The following is a 22108-nucleotide window of genomic DNA, read 5'->3' as shown; positions in this document are numbered from 1 at the left end:
TCGGTCTTTTTCTTCCAGAGAACATATACTTTTCACTGTTACTGTCCAGCACGTATAAGGCAAGATGTATAAGCTTACGTTATATGTGGTGGGCGTGCGAAATGTGTATATTCTGAAGGAAAATGGCCCATGCGGTCACCCTGCCTCCCAGTTGGCAGTACGCTGTGGTGTCACACCAAATGTTATCAGGGTTTGCATTCTGGAGGCTGTGGGGATTCGCAGCTCACAAAAGGCGTCAAAATGCCTGATATTCCGCACAGCTATGTTTGCGGGGCAAAAGGTAAAGTCTAGGACTGCCGCAGCTGTGGATTATAAATCCCTGAGTGGGCAGTTCACGTGTGCCTATCCTGTGCACTTTACACCATGTCATTATCACATTACACATACAAGGGAAGCACGGTTTCCTCTAGTCACTAAGTGGTTAAGATGCTTCCTAGCAGAGAGGTGTTAAAATACAGCAGGACTTCCTCCCACATAAACAGCCATAGAGGAGGTATACTATTACCAGGCAGGCGTATCACAATAAATGATAAACCTATTATGAAAAAAAATAACCAGATTTATTAATGAAGAAACATGGACGTATAAATTACATGTAAAAAATAATAATGCAATCATTTATATATATATATATATATATATATATATACATATATATATATATACACACACACACATATATATATATATATATATATATATATGTGTGAATCAAAGCAAGCATCTAGGGTGGAGGAAATTGCTGCTGCAGTACTCCTTTCCTGTAGCAGTTTCATACATTTTTAATAATTATACATAATATGATGTTGAGTATTGCTCCATAGTGTTATATATATATATATATATATATATATATATATATATATCATTTAATTTCTATTTCTTATTCCCCAAAAAAGATCGCTCTGGGCAAGGAGCCATTACAAGCGGTTAATAAATCACCCGTTTCCATGGAGCCCAGATATTGTGTTTAATAGGGATTCACTTTCGCACTGGAAAACAACCCTAACATCGCCATCGTAATGCAATAAAGCTGTGCAAACCGACTACACCCCTACTGAGAGCCCATTGTGTTTGTGTCGCCCCCGGACTATACAACGAGGTGAAATACATGATTGGCAAATAAACCAAAGTATTGCTAGATCCTGATAATAAATCGCAGATGAGCCATCGCTTTCTGTACGTTTCGATTGACTGCAGCGCTTCCCCCCTCCCCCCACCCGTTTAAATCCTCCAGGGCTTGTTGTACACGCGTGGTTTATTCAGCTGCCTCCATTCATAAAAAAAAAAAAGAAGAAAAGGCAGCTCCGTTTGCAATGAACGCAGCAGGTTAAGTTCCGGTCTCCATTCATAAAAAAAAAATGAACGCGAGACGAAGTTTGCGCGTGCGCCGTAGAACCCAGCGCCCACCCCATTCATGAGAAAAGTGCGTGGGTGCGGCGCATGCGTCCCAGAGCTCTTCCCTCCCATTCATAAGAATTGTTCCCGATTTGGCGCATGCGTGCTGGTCCTCTTCCCTCCCATTCATAAAAAAGCCATTTTTCCCAGGGAGTTGCAACATCGAACGCGAAAGAAGAGCTGACAGCAGAAGGGATATGTAGTCACGATCAGTGGGTTTTTAAACAGGGTTTGCCATGCACACAGCCGCTCACTTGATGGGATTTTCGGACTCCTGAGAAATGATCTTTGCAGCTTTGTTCCAAGTAAGGACACCATCTCTTCTTTTTTTGTGTGATTTGTGAGATTTTTTATTTTTGGTATCATTTTTATTATTGTTGTTTTTAGGGTGTTAGATGAGTTAAGTAGCACTTATACTCCTATGGATTCTCCTAGATGGTGGTCAGCAGGACACAGGCAGGTTATTTAAAAGCAGAGTTCCTTTCCACATGCAAAGCTTGCTTGCGATCTGTCAAAGGGGGGTAATGCATTGCTGCAGGAAATCCCTGCTACGTGCATTGCTAATGCGCTGCTTGCATTACAATTGCCTGGGGGTGACTTTTGCCATTAGCAAGGACTTCTGTACTCAGACTAGAGTGCCAATTTGGCATTTGATCCCATGTACTTTCCAGCAATCAACCAGTTAAAACTCGTAAGGATCACCCTAGCAGATTTACACTAATGTCTTGGAGTGGACACCCTTTTTTCCGCTTGTCTTGTCTCATCAGATCTACCTGTATCCGAGTCATTGACCTTTGATCTTTTTCACATTTATTAATTAATTTGTCCAATCTAAAACATAAATTAATATATATTTCGATTACTATGGATATATAATTCTTTTTTTTAACATGTATTGGGTGTCCTGCTACTCTTAATTAGCATACGAAGGTTTGATTCCTGCCAGCTTTTGATGAAAGCTCCAAATTCCAGTTTTTGGCAGATTTTTACTTCTGATGACGCACTATGTATTTGTGCAAAGCAGACAATGTATTTGTTCCAGTGCGATAGAGAATATTTTTTTCCCCTGCAATCCCCGCTGTGACGTCATAGCGGCTGGGGCTATACGGGGGGGATTCATCGGGGGTATATTGTTAAAAATCGCTATAAATGAAGAGCGGAATACACAATGTATCCTAAGAAGGCCCAGGGCTTTAACTGCGCAGAAAGATATATAACGATATATATATATATATATATATGCATCCCATTCCAAGGCTCCATCCAACATATATATATATATATTATATATATATAGATAGATACACATATATATACATATCTATAGATATATATTACTGTTTCAATATATTACACCTTATTCTAGTTCATTTCTAAAGCTGAAGATGGAGGCTCCATCCTCTTTATATATATATATATATATATATATATATATATATATGTATATATATATATATATATTGTGTGTTGCCTGATAACATATGGATTAATTTATATCTGAAGGTAGATATTCTTTTAGAGTATTTTTTAAGATGTAGAAATACATATCATGATTATCACATACAGTTATACCTATAGTTTAATGTTGTTAGTCCCCGTGTACTGTTCACTTACTGCTTTATTTTAGGATTCCCTTAATATTGATTAGTCATTCATTAGCTTTAGGACTTTAATCATCTGGATTGCTGATCTACTCCGTGTAAAGTCTCCGTAGAATGTCCAATGGTTGTCCCTGGCTTTAGTCAATGGCGGTTTTTATTTTATGTATGTGTGTTATCTGATGCTATCCATGTACTGTAGGTTAGTACCAGGGCGATGCCTGGCAGCTCCGGTTTAATGCATGGCTGACAAATAAAGCATGCGGCGCGTACAATACGATGCAGTTATTGACTGTACTGGGGAGGAATTACTTTATGTTTTGAGCATACAGAAACCAGATGTGTGTGTTATTCTCATATGGTCGCTGATAATATAGAGGAAGTACACAAAGGTCTAGTTTTACATTATCTTAGGGCTGCGCAGTACAGCGATGTGCATCCTGTCAACCCATAGGGAACCCAGCGCCTTGTAGGGCTTGATAGGAGTTGCTCACGGCAGCTGGAGTGCAAGGGCGCTACAGTACAGCCCTGGAAAGTGCGTGTTTAATAGGCTCTGGCTAATAATTGCAATCATTAGTGTACGTCTGCTGAAGGAAATTGGACTTCTCGCAGGTAGCTTTAATTCGAGGGTTTGACAAATGTTTGCAGAATTCTGAATATTTAGTTAGCCTGTTATCTTACGACCCGTAGCGTTTTATGGAAAATACTTAAAAAGTTAGCAGCAGTCCGTAAATGTTTTCTGCATCTGCAGCTTTGCGACGACCAGACCTAATAGGCGTTCAGATTTACAGCGATTGCGGAGCCCCTCTGCAAACAGGTTGGGGTTTCAGTAATAGTCTTCATGTTCTAAAAAATATCCATGTACCATATGGCTAAGGATGACCTGTGATATAGAGACTTATTAAAGATACATCCTGCAGGGGATCCGTGCTTTTAAAGTGTTGCGCGATAATACATTGCCGTGCTGTTTCTCTGCATGCGTGTACACATGGGTTACTGGATTGAAACCGTGTACGCATTTGCTAGCGTGCGCAAAAAAAACCCACCTAGTGTTTCCAAAGCTGTCTGCAGAAATGACCCACCTTTTATTCTACATATTTAAAACACATATTGTGTGGTGTGCGAGTATTAAACTGTTTAACTCGTTATTCACCCCGCATTGGTGCCGAAGGGGTTAAGCCATGTATTTATTAGTGTGAGTGCCACATCCCTCATTCTGTATTTCAGCGCTTGTAATCGCAATTGTGTAGTAGCCCATCCATTCAGCATATAGCTAATTATAGAGCCATTCAGGGCGTAATTTATTGGCGGCCCCTCTGCCATTTACCCGCCGCAGAGATTCATTCATGGGCTCTCTTTGCAATTTACATAGTAAGCATTTTTTTTTCTACTTTATGGATGCCAGGAGCCAGCCTGATTTAGTGAAATCCCTTGCAAGTGCTTAAACAGCTGCCCGGGAGGAATACGGGACGTGCGCGCGCTTCGGATGACTTTTATGAAAGAACGTGGACCGCTGGCTTGTAAATCTCCTGGAGATTCGCAGATTTCTATTTAGCGGTTTGAAATTGATGTTCTTCTAGATTCGGAATCCGATCGTGGAGATCCTCTGTCACGACGCACAAAAACCTCCTAATTCCTCAATAAATCTCGTGCGAGGACTATTCTGGATTAGCCAAGAATATAATTCCTTTCCAACTCAACGGTATAGTCTTTCTCCAGATCCTCTTCCTAGAGTACATTGTAGCGATTCTTCCCTAAAATATTTGTATGATCTTTTTATTAAAAAAAAAAAAAAACTTTTATTGATTTATTGTTTTAATTTAAAGTGAGACAAAATTTGACATTAGTCATTAGTCTTATAACCCAATGTTTCACATGATAAATAAAACTGCCTTATACTAAATTGTGACTGAATCCCAGGCATAGATTCAGAAGATCAAAGGTTTCAGTTTACTGTCCTGTACGAATGCGGTGAATTGTAGGGTTTTATCTGGAGTGTTAAGGGCAGGATCCGGCAGTCGTCGGAGCGTCTGACATGGAAACGATGACTTGCACCTTTTTGTCTAGAAAGGATGAACCATTGTAATCTTATCAAGGTGTGACAGGTTATCAGTCGCATGCGGAAAGGATGTACAGGTGTGGAAGCCGTAGACTTCTGAACGGCCACTTAGGGGCGTGAAGTGCCACGGCGGTTGGCTTCTTGGGTAGAGCGAAGGAGTGGTCGGGTTCTATCGCCGTTTCCTATTACATCTAGATGCAGATAGAAAATACTCTGGTACGGGGCTGATCTCTGCTAATGGAATACTTCTCCAGAAACTCATTTAGGGTTAGAAATCGGGGCTTCGGAATATTAGCCTTAAAGTGCTGACGACCGGGTGGATTTCTCTTAAACTGAACGGCGGCAGAGTAACACAAGTGACGGCGGGGATAGCGTTAAAGTATGGTATGTTATTGCTTGAACATGTTCCGCTGGGTTTGACGGGCTGCTGTTATCCTGGATGATGTTGGAGCTGCGTCCAGGGCGACCACAGTTTTGGTTGCATGTTTAACACTAAATCTTCGTACGGGTTAAGGCAGTAGTCGGCTGAGGATGATGGGAGCTGTATTCCAGCAGCAGCTGGGCAGTACAGGCTGCCTTGTAAAAGCCCGACACGTGGTGCCTTATTGAGGGAGAGGGTTCTGGGGGCTTGCTCTTGCGCACCCTGCTTTAACAGCTGTGACTGCAGATGTGGATACGGCGGATGCAGCAGCTCGTAAACTACTGAAAGTGGAGTTTGAATCACCTGCTCTCTCTCATAAGCCCAGCACGTTGCATATGTAATCCATCAGCGTATTGTTGGCCCGTAAACATAATGAGAGGCAGCTTCCTGTTTGCGTTGCTTTAGACAGTGCCCTATTGCTCTTTTTTTATTTTTATTATTCTTGTCAGTTGTCAGGAATAAAAGCGACCGCTTTATATGTATATAGATAGTGTACATACTGGTATATAGTGCATATATATATATATATATATATATATATATATATATATATACTGCATGTGGCATGATGGAATGTACACAGTTAAAAAGACTCCGGATAGTGGGTCCTGTTGGACCCTTTCTTTGTTTTACGTTTGTTGGTACTAACTATATATGCGTTTTTCGTTTAAAATTCTCGAGCTTGTTGGGTACACTTTTTTTACGATGACATGCTGCATGACCTCATGTTTTCTGGTGTTTTTTAAGCATATGTTTATTCATTGTTTTATATAGCGCCATCATATTCCGCAGCGGTGTACAATGGGCCTATCTAGCTGTGGCTGAAAACCCCAGCTAGATATGCCCATTGTATAAAACATTATAATGTTTTATTGATATACGGAGGTTGGTAGCGGCTGTCGGGAATAGCGCGCCACTTGCGTTCTGGTACTGCAGTGAAAGTGGGATCGTAACCAAAATGTACAAGTATGCATTATTTCGTTTTATTACATGTGATCATTATTGGCATGTGCGGTTACAATCTTTGTATAAAACGAAGCCATCTTGTTCTGCTACTAGTGAATATAGCACACAAGTTGCAAATAAAGTCTTATACGAAGAAGGGGAAAAAACCTGATTCTTTACATTCATAATATTTGGGTGGGAGAGTCTTGCGTTCATTCTTCTCATGGCTGGCTCTGCGCGGTGCAATGTTGTTTATTCAGTGTTTGAATTCACTTTAGTAGGAATATGATTCTCCCACAGCTTCCAAAGTTCCGCGAAAGAGGAAAGAGCCTTTTTTTTCCCTCTTCTGCAAACAAAATAAATAGTTGTATTCAAAAACCTCTAAAGTTCTTCAGTGCCGTTTTATGCCACCGTCGGTTTTTGGTTCTTCGTGCCGTAAGTGGACTGTCTCTTTAAGTAGTTTTTCAAACAGAGCTCAAAAATAAAAAAAGGTCGCACGGCAAGGAAACTCCACGTCTCATAGAAAACAATGTGCACTTTCTAAATTGGAGGCAGGCCGTATCCGCTCTTTGATTTAAGCTTAGTTGCTTCCTGTGCTCTTTTGACTCGCATAGCTGTTGGGTAACTGGATAGGTTCCAATTCTGAGCTGCTCTCTTTCGATGAAATTAGAAACTAAGACAGCAAAGGAGTTGGCCATTGCAGTCAACTGCAGTCGTTTAGGCTGTGAGGACCCCTACTATGAATGTGGAGTTATCTTATATCAGCTGCCTTATATATTATCACAGTTTATCCAGGTACGGACTAAGAATGGAGCTATAGGCTTTAAAAAAATCAATTAAATCAACCACTTTATGAAACCGAGTTAGTACATTTTCTGTCGTAGTAAAATCTATTTTCGTTTTTTCTTGGATTGATTTGAATTATTAAGTGTGAGATGTGAGGGGTTTTTTTTTTATGACTTTATCTGACTATTTATTACTGAATAACCAGGTTGTGATCTCCAGAAACGAAAGTATTTTAAAGATGTAGTGTTACTACCCTTGTTACAATTCTAATGTATGTATTTTTTTTTTCTTTCAGAAGTTTTAAGGAACAGTGCCCAGAAGTAGGTCAATGGATTCCAGGATTCCTCATAGCATCACCGTTGTACCCAATTCAGTCATGGTGCAACCTCTGCTGGATGGACGGGTGCCTTATGGAAGGTTACAGCACCCGCTCACCATCCTGCCCATTGACCAGATGAAAACCACTCATCTTGAAAATGATTACATTGATAATCCAACTCTAAATCAGCTAACTAGTCAGAAAATCGGCAGGGGACACCATGAACCTATTCTCATCAATCAGCATCTGCAAAGGTGCGAAGCCGACATCACGCACCCATGGATATCCTTCAGTGGACGGCCAAGTTCGATTAGCAGCAGCAGCAGCACGTCCTCCGATCAGAGGCTCTTGGACCATATGGCCCCACCACCAGTAGTGGATCAGTCCCCACCCAGGGCAGTGAGGATACAGCCTAAAGTGATTAACTGCAAGCCTCAGGATGTGAAGGGACCAATTGCTCAGGAGCTTGACAAGCATTTCTTACTCTGTGAGGCTTGTGGTAAGTGCAAATGCAAAGATTGCACCACACCTCGGACCTTGCCCTCTTGTTGGGTTTGCAACCAAGAATGCCTATGTTCAGCACAGAATCTGGTCAACTACTCCACCTGCATGTGTTTAGTCAAAGGAGTCTTCTATCACTGCACCAATGAAGATGATGAGGGCTCTTGCGCAGACCATCCATGCTCTTGCTCCCAATCAAATTGCTGTGCACGCTGGTCTTTCATGGGTGCCATGTCCCTGGTCCTTCCGTGCTTACTCTGCTATCTTCCAGCCACTGGCTGTGTTAAACTCTCCCAGAAATGCTACGACAAAGCTAGTCGGCCTGGCTGTCGGTGCAAAAACACAAACAGTGTCATGTGCAAAGCTCCAGAGGCTGTCGGTAGACCGGAGAAGCCCTTCTGATTCTGACTGGCGTACTCTTAAGGTTGTGTTTTATGAACGATGATGTGAGGAGAGTAACGCAAAAAGAATGGACGCTAGGCAGAATATCACCCATGCTTTAATTTAGCATTTCCTACAGAAATTTAGCAACAATTTACTATTACCTAGAAGGGGAACAGGAAATGTATTTATGTAGTGCTGCTGTCAAACTTCCATATCCTGTGTTAACTAACATTTACGTGCTAACTGGTGCATAGTGTCATCTGGAGACAGCCGTAGGTCTTATCCTGAAACTATTGGCTGGCGTTATAACTGCAGCTACCATTGGCAGAATATTGGTTGCAGAAACAGCCGTGTTTTTGTTATTCTTCAGTTAGCATGGAAGAGAGCCAACTCCAATCCTCCTTAACATAGCCTTGTCTTTGTTTTGAAACTCAAGGTTCCATGCCACAACTCATCCAGTGTTGTTACTGTGTGATTTGTTTCCAAGAGTTTGGTTCTGTAACTTTTTTGTTAATTCGATGCATTGCATTTATTTTTCCTTTTATTTATTTTTTTATGGTATTCCCCATATTTATATATGTGTTTTTTGTTTTTTTTTTAAATATATAATTCAGCTGATGAGGGTTACACGGGTGATGAGAGAACATAAAAAGTAGGATTTTCATCAACACTGTAGCAACATGAAAGGATTATGTATCCCTTTCCACTTGCTATGATGAAGACCTTCCATAACTGCTATGATAGGCAAGACCAGGCCGCCCTTTTCCTGTCAATAAAACAGGAAAGCTTTTGTTTCTTTTTTGAGATATATCATCCAACTAGCTGAATTACATACATTTTTCTCCCCCCAGTTTCAGTCTTGGCCAAAGGTAAATCTTATTTTTGTCCAGCATCTATTATTCCGCAGAACATTAAGTCTTAGCCCGGCCACTGCCATAGTGGTTTGGATCCAAGAGGGAAAAAAATAATCCCCTGCACTAAGACTGAGGTGCGACCCAAGAGCACAATACTTATTATGCTATGTTCTGTAGAATCTAGACAACTGGGGGGGGATTTTTTTTTTTAATTCCCCCCTCGCACCCTCTATTGGCAATTTGGAACATTATTATAATGTTTCTTGTAATTATTTCCTCTGCTGCTGCTCTACCACTGCTCCACTGTAAAATAGCATCTGTATATCTGTGTAAATATACATAGAGCGATACAAAGATAATGTCTATTTTTAGTGTTAAATAAGTACCAGGTAAAGTCAGGGGAGCGTATAGGGAAATTCATTCAATTTTTTTTTTTTGTGCTTGCGTTTTTCTGTTTTTAATATATAGTTTTGTTTTCTAATGCTCGGTTGTTAGCTCATCCAATGGCAAAAATTGTAATGTCCCTTATAACATAGCAAAGGTGGATCTATTTTTGTAAGCATTAGGTGCTAGTTTTCAGTATATCATTTTTTAGTTTCGGTGTTAAAGGGGAAATTTCAACTGCATGAAAATGTTGTCTGTAGTGTTTTTTTTTTTGTTTTGTTTTTTTTTCTTTTTGGTTTTTTCCCTACCCTTAAGGGATCAAGGTACAAGATGTGAGCTTCACTTACCAAACCCTTAGTGCATGCTTTTTTATCTGCTGACAAGTGGAATGATGATGATGATAACCTATTTTTGAAAAAAAAACAACATATTTCAGTTAACTAGAAAAACAATACATCGGTGGCACTAAGGGAAAATACGACTGGGTTGTCTTTGCTTCTCAACCCGTTCAACATTGCTGCACATCCAAGCACTTTTTTTGTTACAAATTGTGTATTTATTTTTATATTATTTAATTCGAGCATTGGAGGGGGGTTCTCTATAATTCTAACCCTTTGGTATGAGCAACACCTTGCACCTGTGGCACTCATAGGGTTAAGAAGGTACAAATACCCTTTTTGTTATTTTTATGTTGTTTTTTTGCATGAAACTTCCCCTTTAGGACTGTAAACTAAGCATTGTTATCTGTTCTACAAGGAAGGCAATGTACACGTTACTTTAAATATGTTTGCATTTGGCTTATTGACCCTGGACAACATTTTTACGGGCGGTTTAGCCCATTTGCTAGGGTCACAGTGGTAACTATTTTATCCGAGAGGATAAAGCATGACATTCTGAGTTGACATTCATGGTATCCGACATTGCTAATGTCATCCTGTATATTTTTTTTTTTATCTGTCTAATTTGAGAAAGTCATCTTCTAAATATGTGAGAGAAGAAGATAAATTAGGGTGCCAAATTTTTTTTTATTATTATTTTTATTTTTTAGGTGGTGAGGGGGGTCCTCCCAATGCAATAAGCTAACGATTTATGTAACTGGGCCAGGTCTCTTTAACAACTTGGATTGAGTTATTCATTTATTATTAATGTGCAGTCGGAATATATGTGTCTTATTTTTGAGTCATGTTTTTTGAGATGGTTATCAGTGAGGAAAGTAGGAGGGCGGTCATAAATCTTCAGAAATGTACTATTTATGTAATGTGCTTAATGGTTTCCACAATAAGCTATGAATATGGAGTTTTCCACATGATAATCCTGAATTGAAATCTGGATATAGCATATAAATCTGGTCGGATTGATGGTTCCATCACAGACAAGGATATTGAATAAATGACATTGGTACTACGCATTCAGTATTGGATAATCTGGGGCATCACCCTTTCTTTTAGGCCTCGATGATGTAGCCTCTACCAAGAGCAATCTAGAAAACAATGTTTCTGAGGCCTTTGGTCATGGTATAACCTCACTGATCTCCAGCTTTCTAAAGATGTGACTTTGTTGCCTATTTTTTTGCGGTCATAACCCAAAACCATTCTGAATACTGCATTTGTCGGCATCCAATGTGCAATTTGCTTACAGACACCATTGTATTTGTCTTTAAAGTTTGAAAGATTCACTCCACGGAAAAAAAATGTATACGCCAATTGTTTCATTTGTATAGAATATTTATTTCGAAGCTCTATTTTAATAGTATTTATTTTAGAAAGTCTACTATTGTAAGAGTTCTTCTGTTTGTGAAGAAAAAACACAAGTTAAAAACTGAATGTACTGATCTAGAAATATATAAATATATATAATTATATATTGTTAAATATAAAAAAAATTCTTGTTGCGTTTTTCTTTATTTGTCTCAATTCATTACGTTGTCTTAACATATTTTCATTAGTTAAAACTCATAATCCCATTGAAGACTTTGTATCCTCTTACTGCATTTAAAAAATCTCCATTAGTGACAAATTACATACAAAAATACTATTTAGATATTATGCATAGAAATATAGCATTTGATGGCAGATACGAACTATTTGAACCCATCTAGCCATAAAGACTCAAACCTTAGTCAGTCCTTGGTATTATCTCAAAGAGAACAGTTATTAAATCCATAAATAAATTGAAGAATTAATAAATAGGTTTATTTGCCTTCAGGTTGCATATCCTGCCGAACACTGAGCAACTTATATCACTGATACCATTTAGATGTCTGTTTGACAACACGCTTCTTAAAACTTAACGCTTGTGACCACAAAAGTTATTTTCCATTTATTTTCCGATTTGTGGCCACTGCCTACTTTGTTTCTGAGTGTGTTGTGTAACCCGTGTGGGTTCTGTATTATACAAGCACAAAAAACTCATTTTTCTTTTTATTGTAACTACCTTTGATATTCTTACGGTGAATTCTTTACCTGATGAGACACACTTGACAGAAAAAGTAAAATATCAATAAGAAGGAAAAAAGAAAATTTTAACGTGCCACTGAAAAACATGGGAAAAGCTTGAGAATAAGCTGAGACTTTAAACTTGAAAAGATAGTTAATGGATTTTGTAAATAGAAATTGGTAGCAATATCCAACATGTACCTCCATGTTAAACACATATAGATTGTGCATTGATGGTTATATCAGATGCAACAGCCCACTCAACCGTTTTCCCATCTTTATGACACATAATTTGCCATTATAGAAATTTGAGAACCATACACATATTAAGGAAATACATATAGCCATATTAGTCCTAGAGTAGATGTACTAGAGGAGTATACTTTTTATTGGGCCAAAATAGAAATAATGTGTGCAGTCACTTAATAGCTTGCTAGAGAACCCCTGACAAATATTGAATGAGTACAGCACCCCCTCTACACCAAGCGGAAATTGACAAATCTAGTGTAACATGTTCCTGAAATCTAAGTTTACCCAGGTGATGCTCCAGGCCAGCCAGCTTGCCCGTCCATCCCATGTTCAGAAGCACAAATCCATACTCGTGAAGGTCACCTTGTCCTTCGACCTCTTGTCTTTTGACAGCATAAGGTTTGCTGTATTTACACTGCTGACCCAACATTGAGAAACAGATCAAGCTAAAACGTATAAAACAATATTGCTATTGAAAGGAAATGCACTAAACAAAGTTTCCACTGATCTCAGTCAACAGGATGAACAGGAAACTCTCCCCTTATGGAGGTTGAATTAGTACCTGTAATGGAGACCATTACATTGTTTTACCATATGTTTCAAAATACTATGCTAACTTTTGTTTAAAAGTCATACATGATATATGTGATTAATTTAAACTGATGTCGCCAATGCATGATCTGATATTTTGGTAGACTGGTTGGAGAAAGAAAACCTTTTCAAAACAAAAACAGGTTTGCTCAGTTAAGCCAATCTCCTATGTCTCTCTGCCAGCCCAGGAAGCCTAAAGCAAGAAAACATGGAATCAGTAACAATACTAGTCCTTGTGCTTTGCTCTCTGCGGGTTTTGTAAGACAGCGGAAATCAGAATGATTTCAACATATGGAATGTGCCTGGATGTTTAGTGAACTAGACTATCTTCAAAGAGTACATGCAGAATTCAGTGTACATAAAGATAAATCCTGAAGGGGTACGAAGATTCAAATGAGGTCATTCTGAGAACTTTTTCAACAAGCTTTCAGTAGCCCTTCCTCTGGATGGTAAGGTGTTACCCCCATTCCCATATATCAATGTGCTTGCTGTATCCTCTACCTGAGTTGGATACTTGAAGTCATAAAACAAAGTAAGAATTCAGCACATACCCAGCAAATACTATTCAAAAAACACATATCTAAGGTCTATCTATTGGGTATTGCATCAGACAGTTGGGGAGATCAGTGATTTTTCTTTTTGACCAGCCCATTGAGCTTTGGCAGGTCCTTTCAGCAGTGGTGCTACAGAGAGCCTGGGCACCCAAGAGTGATCGGCTACCTGATATGATTCAGAGGGGCTACCACCCCTGGATCTGCTGCCCTAGGACTAGTCGGAATATATTGCCTGGACCCAGGGAACACATTATGGTGGGTGATTGCATGATGTCACACACAATACATCTGAGGTGGATATAGACAATAATGCCGTCTGCGACCATATCAGTGACCTACACCCATCAGAGCTGCAAATGGTTTACATAAGCACATGAATATAGAACCATGATTATAAAGGCTGAACAATTCTGGTCAAGAATTTGGAACTAGAAGCAAAAATATTCCATTGGTCGCCTTCTAAACGTCTGCCCCCAAATTATAATGTATGAAGAAATTTGATGGAGAAAAAGTCACCTTGAAAACTAATGTTCCAAATTAAAATGACTTACCCCTTTTGTGTTTACATTTCAACAAGGCACATTTTGCATGGCTAACTGCCATCTATATGACCTGATGCATTATAACTCAAATAATGTACACCCCAGAAAGAAAACAACAACCAAAAAAACAGTAATTGCAGTGGAAACTGTAAATGTAAATTTGTCCCTAGAGCGGTTCTTTATACTAAACCCTGATGGATGTTATTCATTTTTCAACAAGGTTGTGTATCCTGAAGGCAATGATTCTTTTAACCTACTTTTCAACATACTCAGATAGTGTGAGCTCACTGTAGAGAAGCACTTTACATCTGTGTATAGCTCCTAACTTAAACCGCATATTAATTACCAATCTGATTAACACAAACACTTTGAGTAGGTGTGGAAAACAGAGAGGGATATTTCCAGTTGCACAGGTTTATCTGTCCAAACTTTAATAAAATAATGTGTACTCAGCCTGGGGCAGGTGTAATTTTGGTTAATTTATGGGTCTCAGAGACAGGAAGAGAGCTGCTTGTTTCATTGTGTTTTCCTCAATAAATGACATTCCGATTGTGTCTGCATGTCATTCTGAAGGCTTAGCCTGCCAGAGCACAAGTCACTACGGGAGCCCACCTGTGCCTCAGGCTTTGCTGCACCATCCAATTATGGAGACATCTGTATCTGTTAAGCACCAGAGGATTGAGCAATTCCCCTCATTTCCTTATGTCACTCAGTGGCCGATTTGTTCTATCATTTAAGAGAGTAACATTCTTTATGCAAGCTTTCAAACGTTGAGGATGTTGTAGGTTTTTAGGATGTTGAGATGAAAGGTCTGAAACCCATATCTAACACAAAAGCGGGGATATTTAAAGGGACACGCAAAGGCTTTATGCAGCCCCAATAAGAAAGGATGCATTTTGAAGCACTTTGTGTGTTAATAGGCATTATTTAGCTAAATAAAAAATATACTTATTTTTTAGGAGAAGGTATATCTACGGAGCTGCTGCACACCACCAATTGTCCGATTTTAGCACCACTATTAGCTGTTTGAAGCAGCCTATCACTGACACTTCAAATTAATGGGAGATCATCGCTGCGCACAGTGAGGAGAATATCTCATAAGATCCCTTGAAATCTCTGACAAGGCTGTGAGGATGGCGTGGAGAAGGTGTGTTTGGCTGAACAAGTCTCCTACAAGCCAGAGATCTTGGAGATCTGGGATGATTGTGACAAACTCCTCTATGCATTTGCAAAAGATATTTTTTTACATTTAAATAAAACGTTCAGCCGTCAGATGCATTATGAAAAGCATATTATTGTATATGTTATAATGTTATGTTATTACATTTACCTTTGTAAATGTATGTGTTATAATAATAAGGTTATTAATATCTTACATATATAGCGCCAACAATTTAGGAAGTGCTTCTTATAGTTAATACATTCAAAGGGTTCCACAAAACTAGAACTGATAGGCTGAGACAAACCGATATATTAGGTAAAGGTGGCCCTGCACGCAAGCTGTGTCTTCTTATTTGATTTACGCCCAGCCAACCCCCTCCATGATCCCAAATACAATAAAAGGTGACACATGCCTTTTAAGAAACGGAGCGCCATATAAATACTATATAAATACCATATAAATTCTTCTTTTAAGAAACGGAGCGCCATATAAATACTACCCTATATACAACCACGATACTGCAAAAATACAATTAAAACTAGTGATTATTTGTTACTTTTGTTACTGCAAAGGCTCATACATTGGCCTACATAGAGACCAGGGCCCTTCTTTAGCAAAACTCGCTATATACAGTAACACCATTTTCATTTGTAATAATGAATCTGTCCAGTGCCTTAACTACATGGTTCTCAGAGGTGCCTCTAGGTCTTTAGAGACCACAAGTGGAATGATTTAGATGGGCCCGTTTTAAAATTGATATATGAAAGGGGTACTTAATACACAAAGACTAAGAAACACAAGATTCATGATGACATGTTTGTTTACCACAGATTGATTATAGTGATTATATGTATGAAATGGGTTCTGTGTTCCATTCCTCTCACATGACCTGAGAGGGCACCTTAGACCAGAGGGGTTGTGTGGGCGCTGAGACCTCCTTGTTCAGTGGTGAGGTCTGTAGCTCCAGTGGCATTAGCCACTTTTCCGTGTCACCCTCAAATGCACTTACTCAGCCATGTAACTGACACTCTCTCTGTCACCATCGACTTAAAGCCATACAAAGGACGTGAGGGTAGATAGATAGCTATCCTAATGCTACAACACCAGGCACGGACCACCACACCCCACCCAAACTCCTTGTACTTACATTCTTTAAATAGAGATCCAGAGTGTAGCTGCTTCCTATTAGGATATTTAAATAGCGGTGTAAGCTATAAACATTTGTGTCATTGCCGGTTTTAACACTGACAAATTGTTGTTTCTGCTGATTACGCTGCTGTTTCCATACACTAAAGAAAACATTGATCCTCCCTTTTCCAAAGCTGTATAATAACCCAGCAGGCAAATTAGCTTCCTCCACACCCAAGTGACACTGCCTGCCATTCACAAACAAATGAACCAAGTAGGGGGTTTATCACCAGCTCCCCTCCCGTGGCTTACTCAATGGGAATCTTTGCATATTAAAGCAGGAAGGAGAACTAACACCACCGTCTTCGCAAAGTGACAAATTAACAAGGGAAGAGACAGCTAAATTTGCATTCGCATCTGAATTTAACACAATATAATTAATGTGATTAGTTAAGTGAGAACCTTTCACTATCAGTTATGTTTGGAACAGTATGTGTAATAGACAATCTCATAAATCTTTTTTTTTTGCCCCATGTTTACCTTTCTTAAAAGGAAGAGATGTAGTCATAAGATTTCAGGACTATTTATATCTGCCTAATGTGGTTCTGAAATACCCTGTACATGGTTCTCAGAGATGCCTCTACATCTTAACCAGCTTTAGGCAAAATATTTAGAAGGGCTCCATTTAAATACAAGGAATGCAAAGGGTAGTTATATGCACAATTGCTAAATTTACAGTCTTCATTTATGAAAAATAGATCTAGTGCTACAAATGTAAAAGCTGCATGTTCAGTTGATTACACCAAGATTATTTTTTTAGCATGCGTAAAGAAAACAACAGCACTACAGGCTATAACATTTGCTATTATTTAAAATAGCTTAGAAGACAAATATCTATAATACGAGTTAAAAGGGTCTCAGAAAGAGAAAAATACTCTGAAGTACACGTTTGATTAAAGGCCAAGTAGAGAGAGAGAGAGAGAGAGGAAAAGAGACAAAAGAGGTAGCATGAAGAACAGTCATGGGTAAAAACAAATCAAACACTTAAAGAATGAGGAAATGTATTCCATGTTTGAAGAGATTGAAGAAAACGATGGCTGTAGTGGCGGGGATGCTTTCTGCTCCCAAAACCTTTTCTGCCATATTTAGTTAGTGGAAACCTGGGGAATACCTGTTACGCCACTGGCTAACAAGATGCTTTTTTTTATTAAACTCATATTAAAGTGACAGATCATTGTTTTACCCTTTATTAATTCGACTCAAATTAGTTTGAATTTAAATCAAACCAAAGCAACTTGGTTTAAGGGCTTTTAAATCACCTGGAAGCAGAAGGACATCACTGTCCACTATTAGTGACCCATTTTTATATGCTGTTTTTTAAATATGGCTCTTTATGACATGTTAAAGCTTTGGTGAATTTGGTAAATGGGACATTTAACAATAACACGTCCAAGTGCCAGTGCTAGGTAAAGCTGTCTTTGTTCACACCGTAGGGAAAAAGAAGCAGAGAAGTGTGAGAAGAAACGAGAGGCTTTAATAGGTGCAGTCCCATGGAGGATTTCAAAGGCAGAGAGACAAGTCTCAGCATGGTGGTGTGATAGTCAAGGATTGAACATTTATGTGAATAGGAGTGCACATATCCTCAAAAGCATTAAAAAGATAACTCATTTTCTTCAAAGCAATGCTTCCAGCCGAGAAACAATGGACTAACCCCTCCCTCTGTGAAATAGTTTGTTCACAGAGTAACTCAGCCATGATCATTGTAAAAGACAAGTTACTCACGATTATATTATCATAAATGAACATAGTATACAGGTTGATTCGCATTATTCTCTGAAAGAATACTATTATCTAAAAGAAGCCATCGTGGGAAGACAGGGGATAATATTCATTCATCTATGCACTGTGAAAATTAAGCCACAATGTAACTCTGAATCCTCATCCATATTGTACAGTCAGGGTGACCCCATTTACATTTTTATAATACCATGACATTTAATTTCACAAAAATGCATATTTGTAACATTCTTGGATCACATCTCCAGTGTCCCTCTTCTTCAAGCCAGTCACTTATAAAAGAGCACCCTAGAAGAATTTCCGAAAACAAAAGAAACCAAGTTGGTTGATTTGAGAAACTCAGTGTTGCAGAGGATTAGGTTTCACACTTGCTCACTGATGTCCCTTCTACAACAAGGCATGCATGAACATCAAATCTGACTACAGGAAAGAACACTGATGTCCAAAGTTGCATGACCTTTCTGAAAATCAGACATGACAGCACATGTATACAAAGTGCCTGGAATGTGGAAGTGTTATCCTTTAGACACTATTTCTGAGCTTCCCTGTTTGGTCATCTTGGGAAACTGAAAATGATTATATTTTTAGAGACACATTAGCTTGGTGGTGGTAGAGTGGCAGAAGCCACTGATACATTTTTAATGTGTGTTTTCAAAATTAAAGGTATTGAAACTCACCATGAAAAGTAGGGATTGGGGTTCTTCGTTCACCATAAGCTGTACCTTCAAAGTCTCTCAATGATGCCTGCCAGGTTTTCTAGGACAAGTAAAAACCGGTTGGTCTTACCAGTTTTACCATAGACTAAAGACAAGACTGGTCACGGTTGTACATTTGTTTGATATTCACAGTGCTGCTGGGGTAACTTCATTAAAGGACCTAACGAAGGAGGTTCATAAAACAGAGCTGAAAACTTCCCAGAGCTCTTTAGCTGGCAAATATCTTCATACATTCCAGGAGACTAGGTTCTAGAGAACTTAGAAGAGTCCCTGTCTGGTTCATCTGCTGAGCTTGACCAAGTTGGACACAGGTTCAATTTACGGAATACGTATGATAACTTAGATAAACAAATACTCATAGTTAAGGAAACTTTGTTCAAAGCTTAACCTCTAAAAGTTACATTTACTTATGGTCAACAAGGTCAAGAATTTGTCCCAGATTGCAGATGCCCATTGCAAAAGGCAGTATTTCCTATGTGAGAACCACTTCACTCGACAAAGAGAAAGATAACATACATAAACTCGAAAAAGTAACACTATGCACCTGTAGTTCCCAAACCTGAACCCTGTAAAGTCATTGGAAACTATTAGTCACATTAAGATATATACTGTATTATAATACAGGCTTAATAATCTCTACACCATAATCTTTAATATGTTAAATTGGATGCTACAAAGTGCAGAAAAGGAAACATGGCTCAAAACAATTGTAGGAACTTGAGAGTGCAGAGTTCCTGCAAATTCCATGGGAAGTGCGATTTATGTACACTGTCTGTCTGAGGGGAAGTTGGCAATAAATAGCAGCTCTGTTGTTATCAACAGAATACAAGCTATTTATACCTTTCTCAGTCTAATCCCATTTGTGCAGCTGTGGCTTTTTTAAAGCAACGCTAAGGAGTTATATTCTGAACAAATGCATGTTTGTCATTTAACTAAAAGGTATAGGTTGTCCAAGTGTGTCTGGGAGGTGTAAACCATTTTATGTATATATATATCGAATAGCCATAACATTATGCCCGCCTGCCTAATATAACGCAGGTCCCTGTTTTGCCACCAAAACAGCCCTGACCTGTCGAGGTATGGACTGCACTAGACCTCTGAAGGTGTCCCGTGGTATCTGGTATCAAGACGTCAGCAGCAGATCCTTTATGTCCTGTAAGTTGCGAGGTGGGGCCTCCATGGATGCATCCTGGTGCCATGTCTTCTCCAGATAAGCGACGCACCCGGCCATTCACATGCTGTATCTGACCAGGCCACCCTCTTCCATTGCTTTGTGGTCCAGTTCTTATACTCACGTGCCCATTGTAGGCGTGTTCAGCAGTGTGCAGGGGTCTTTAACTTTTTCAGCAATTTGAGCTACAGTAGCTCTTCTGTCACCACACAGACCAGCCTTCGCCACCCAAGTGCACTAATGAGCCTCGGCCGCCCATGACCCTGTCGCCGGTTTACTGATTTTCCTTACTTAGACCACTTTTGATAGGTGCTGACCACTGCAGACTGGGAACACCCCACAAGAGCTTCGGTTTTGGGGATGCTCTGACCCAGTTGTCAAGCCATCACAATTAGGCCTTTGTCAAAGTCGCTCAGATCCTTACACTTGCCCATTTTTCCTGCTTCTAACACATCAACTTTTAGGATGAAATGTTCACCGGCTGCTTAATATATCCCACCTATTGACAGGTGCCGTGATAACAAGATTATCTGGGTTATTCACTTCACCTGTCAGTGGTCATAATATTATAGCAGATCAGTGTATTTATATATATGAATAGGCAGCCAGTGATATTCCAAAGGAGATCTTTGTCTAATTTACACTCATTTTTGTCATTTTATAAAGCACCCACTCTCTTCATACAGGTCGGATTTGTGAATGTTAAAAAGGTAACATAAACTATGAGCCATCTTATGTTAAACATTCAAAATAAATTCCCAATTAAGTATAGTACAAATAATAGAATTAAAAGTAATGGCACCATGTGGCAAGTCAGATTCTCTTCTGGAAGCTTCCTCTGTTCAAGGAGTGCTTACTTCTTGGTTTCCACTGAAACGGCTCATGTTGACCATCTAAAGTCTGGTGTTACTTATCGACACATATTTTTCTTTTTTGTTTAAGGCACTATGTTACTATAGGCAAGCTCTGAGGGTTCATTTTCCCGATGGTGCCTCCTATAGGGGAGCTTTCATTGATAAAACTTACAGTTACTTAAATACATTTAATACCGTATTTGATCGATTATAAGACAAGGTTTTTTTTCAGAGCAAATGCTCTGAAAAATACCCCTCGTCTTATAATCAAGATTGTCTTCTAATCAGACCTCCAATAGAGGTCTGACTACAAGACTAAGATCTAGGGATGCACCAATATATCGGTGGCCGAAACATATCTGCCAAAAAGGACATTATTGGCAAATTGTGGAAAAAAAATTGTCCCCTGGGGCCAGGTTGCTTACCGGTGCTTTGGTCGCACAGTGTACGAGCAACGTCTCTTGTACTAGCCAGGAGAATAGGAACCCAGCAGAGTCACGTAAATGCACGTCAGATGACTTTGCTCCCCTCCTTCTTCCCCTGGGGGCAGGACAAGAGAAGTTGCAGAGGGAAGAAGCCGGGCCCCTGCAGAAGTCTGCAGTTCAGGTAAGTGAGAGATCTGAAGTTCAGGTAAGGGGTGGGGGAGGGCTTATGAGCAAGTATGTATGTTTAAGGGAATGAATGAGTATTCAAATGTTTGTGAATGAGTGTGTGTGTGATAGCATGGAATAGGAAGGCTGTAATCACACTCCTATCATGCCCAGGTTCCAGCATGTACTGTCTGCCTGGGCATGATAGGAGTGTGATTGCCGTTAGCAATGATATATATATATATATATATATATATATATATACCTCCAGAACTGCCTTTTAACCCCTTATATGCCACTCTGCTCCATGATATGCCTTATACCCCTAGATGCCACTCGGGTATAAGGCATTTCTGGGGGCAGAGCAGCAAGCCTGGGGGCAGATGTGCATTACTGGGGGGGCAGGTTGGCAAATAAAATGAAATAAAAACAAAAAATATTTTTCTCAATCATAGCTTTTATTAAATATGAAAAAATTACACAAATTAATATTTACTAGTAAAACGTTTTTCCTATAGGGTAGTCTTATATTCAGGCTTTTTCTTTTTTTTCCTAAATTAATATTCAGATTATGGGGGGTCGTCTTATAATCAGGGTCGTTTTATAATCAAGCAAATACGGTGTATAACATAAAGCAAAATATGTAAATATTATTTTTAAATAATACAGA

General features: G+C 39.2%; 1 protein-coding gene across 1 annotated transcript; it reads left to right on the top strand.

Moving 5' to 3' along the window:
- Positions 1-1584: 1584 nt before the first annotated feature.
- SPRY4 (sprouty RTK signaling antagonist 4) lies at positions 1585-8488 on the top strand. Its single transcript, XM_053463412.1, has 2 exons — positions 1585-1703; positions 7503-8488. The coding sequence occupies exon 2, from the start codon at positions 7536-7538 to the stop codon at positions 8427-8429; it is 894 nt and encodes a 297-aa protein (XP_053319387.1). The 5' UTR covers positions 1585-1703; positions 7503-7535; the 3' UTR covers positions 8430-8488.
- Positions 8489-22108: the final 13620 nt, after the last annotated feature.

The sequence above is a fragment of the Spea bombifrons genome, chromosome 4, assembly GCF_027358695.1.
Source record: "Spea bombifrons isolate aSpeBom1 chromosome 4, aSpeBom1.2.pri, whole genome shotgun sequence".
In the NCBI taxonomy this organism is placed as follows: domain Eukaryota; kingdom Metazoa; phylum Chordata; class Amphibia; order Anura; family Pelobatidae; genus Spea; species Spea bombifrons.
The sequence above is the reverse complement of the archived record's forward strand: the minus strand, read 5'-3'. Positions and strand labels throughout refer to the sequence as shown.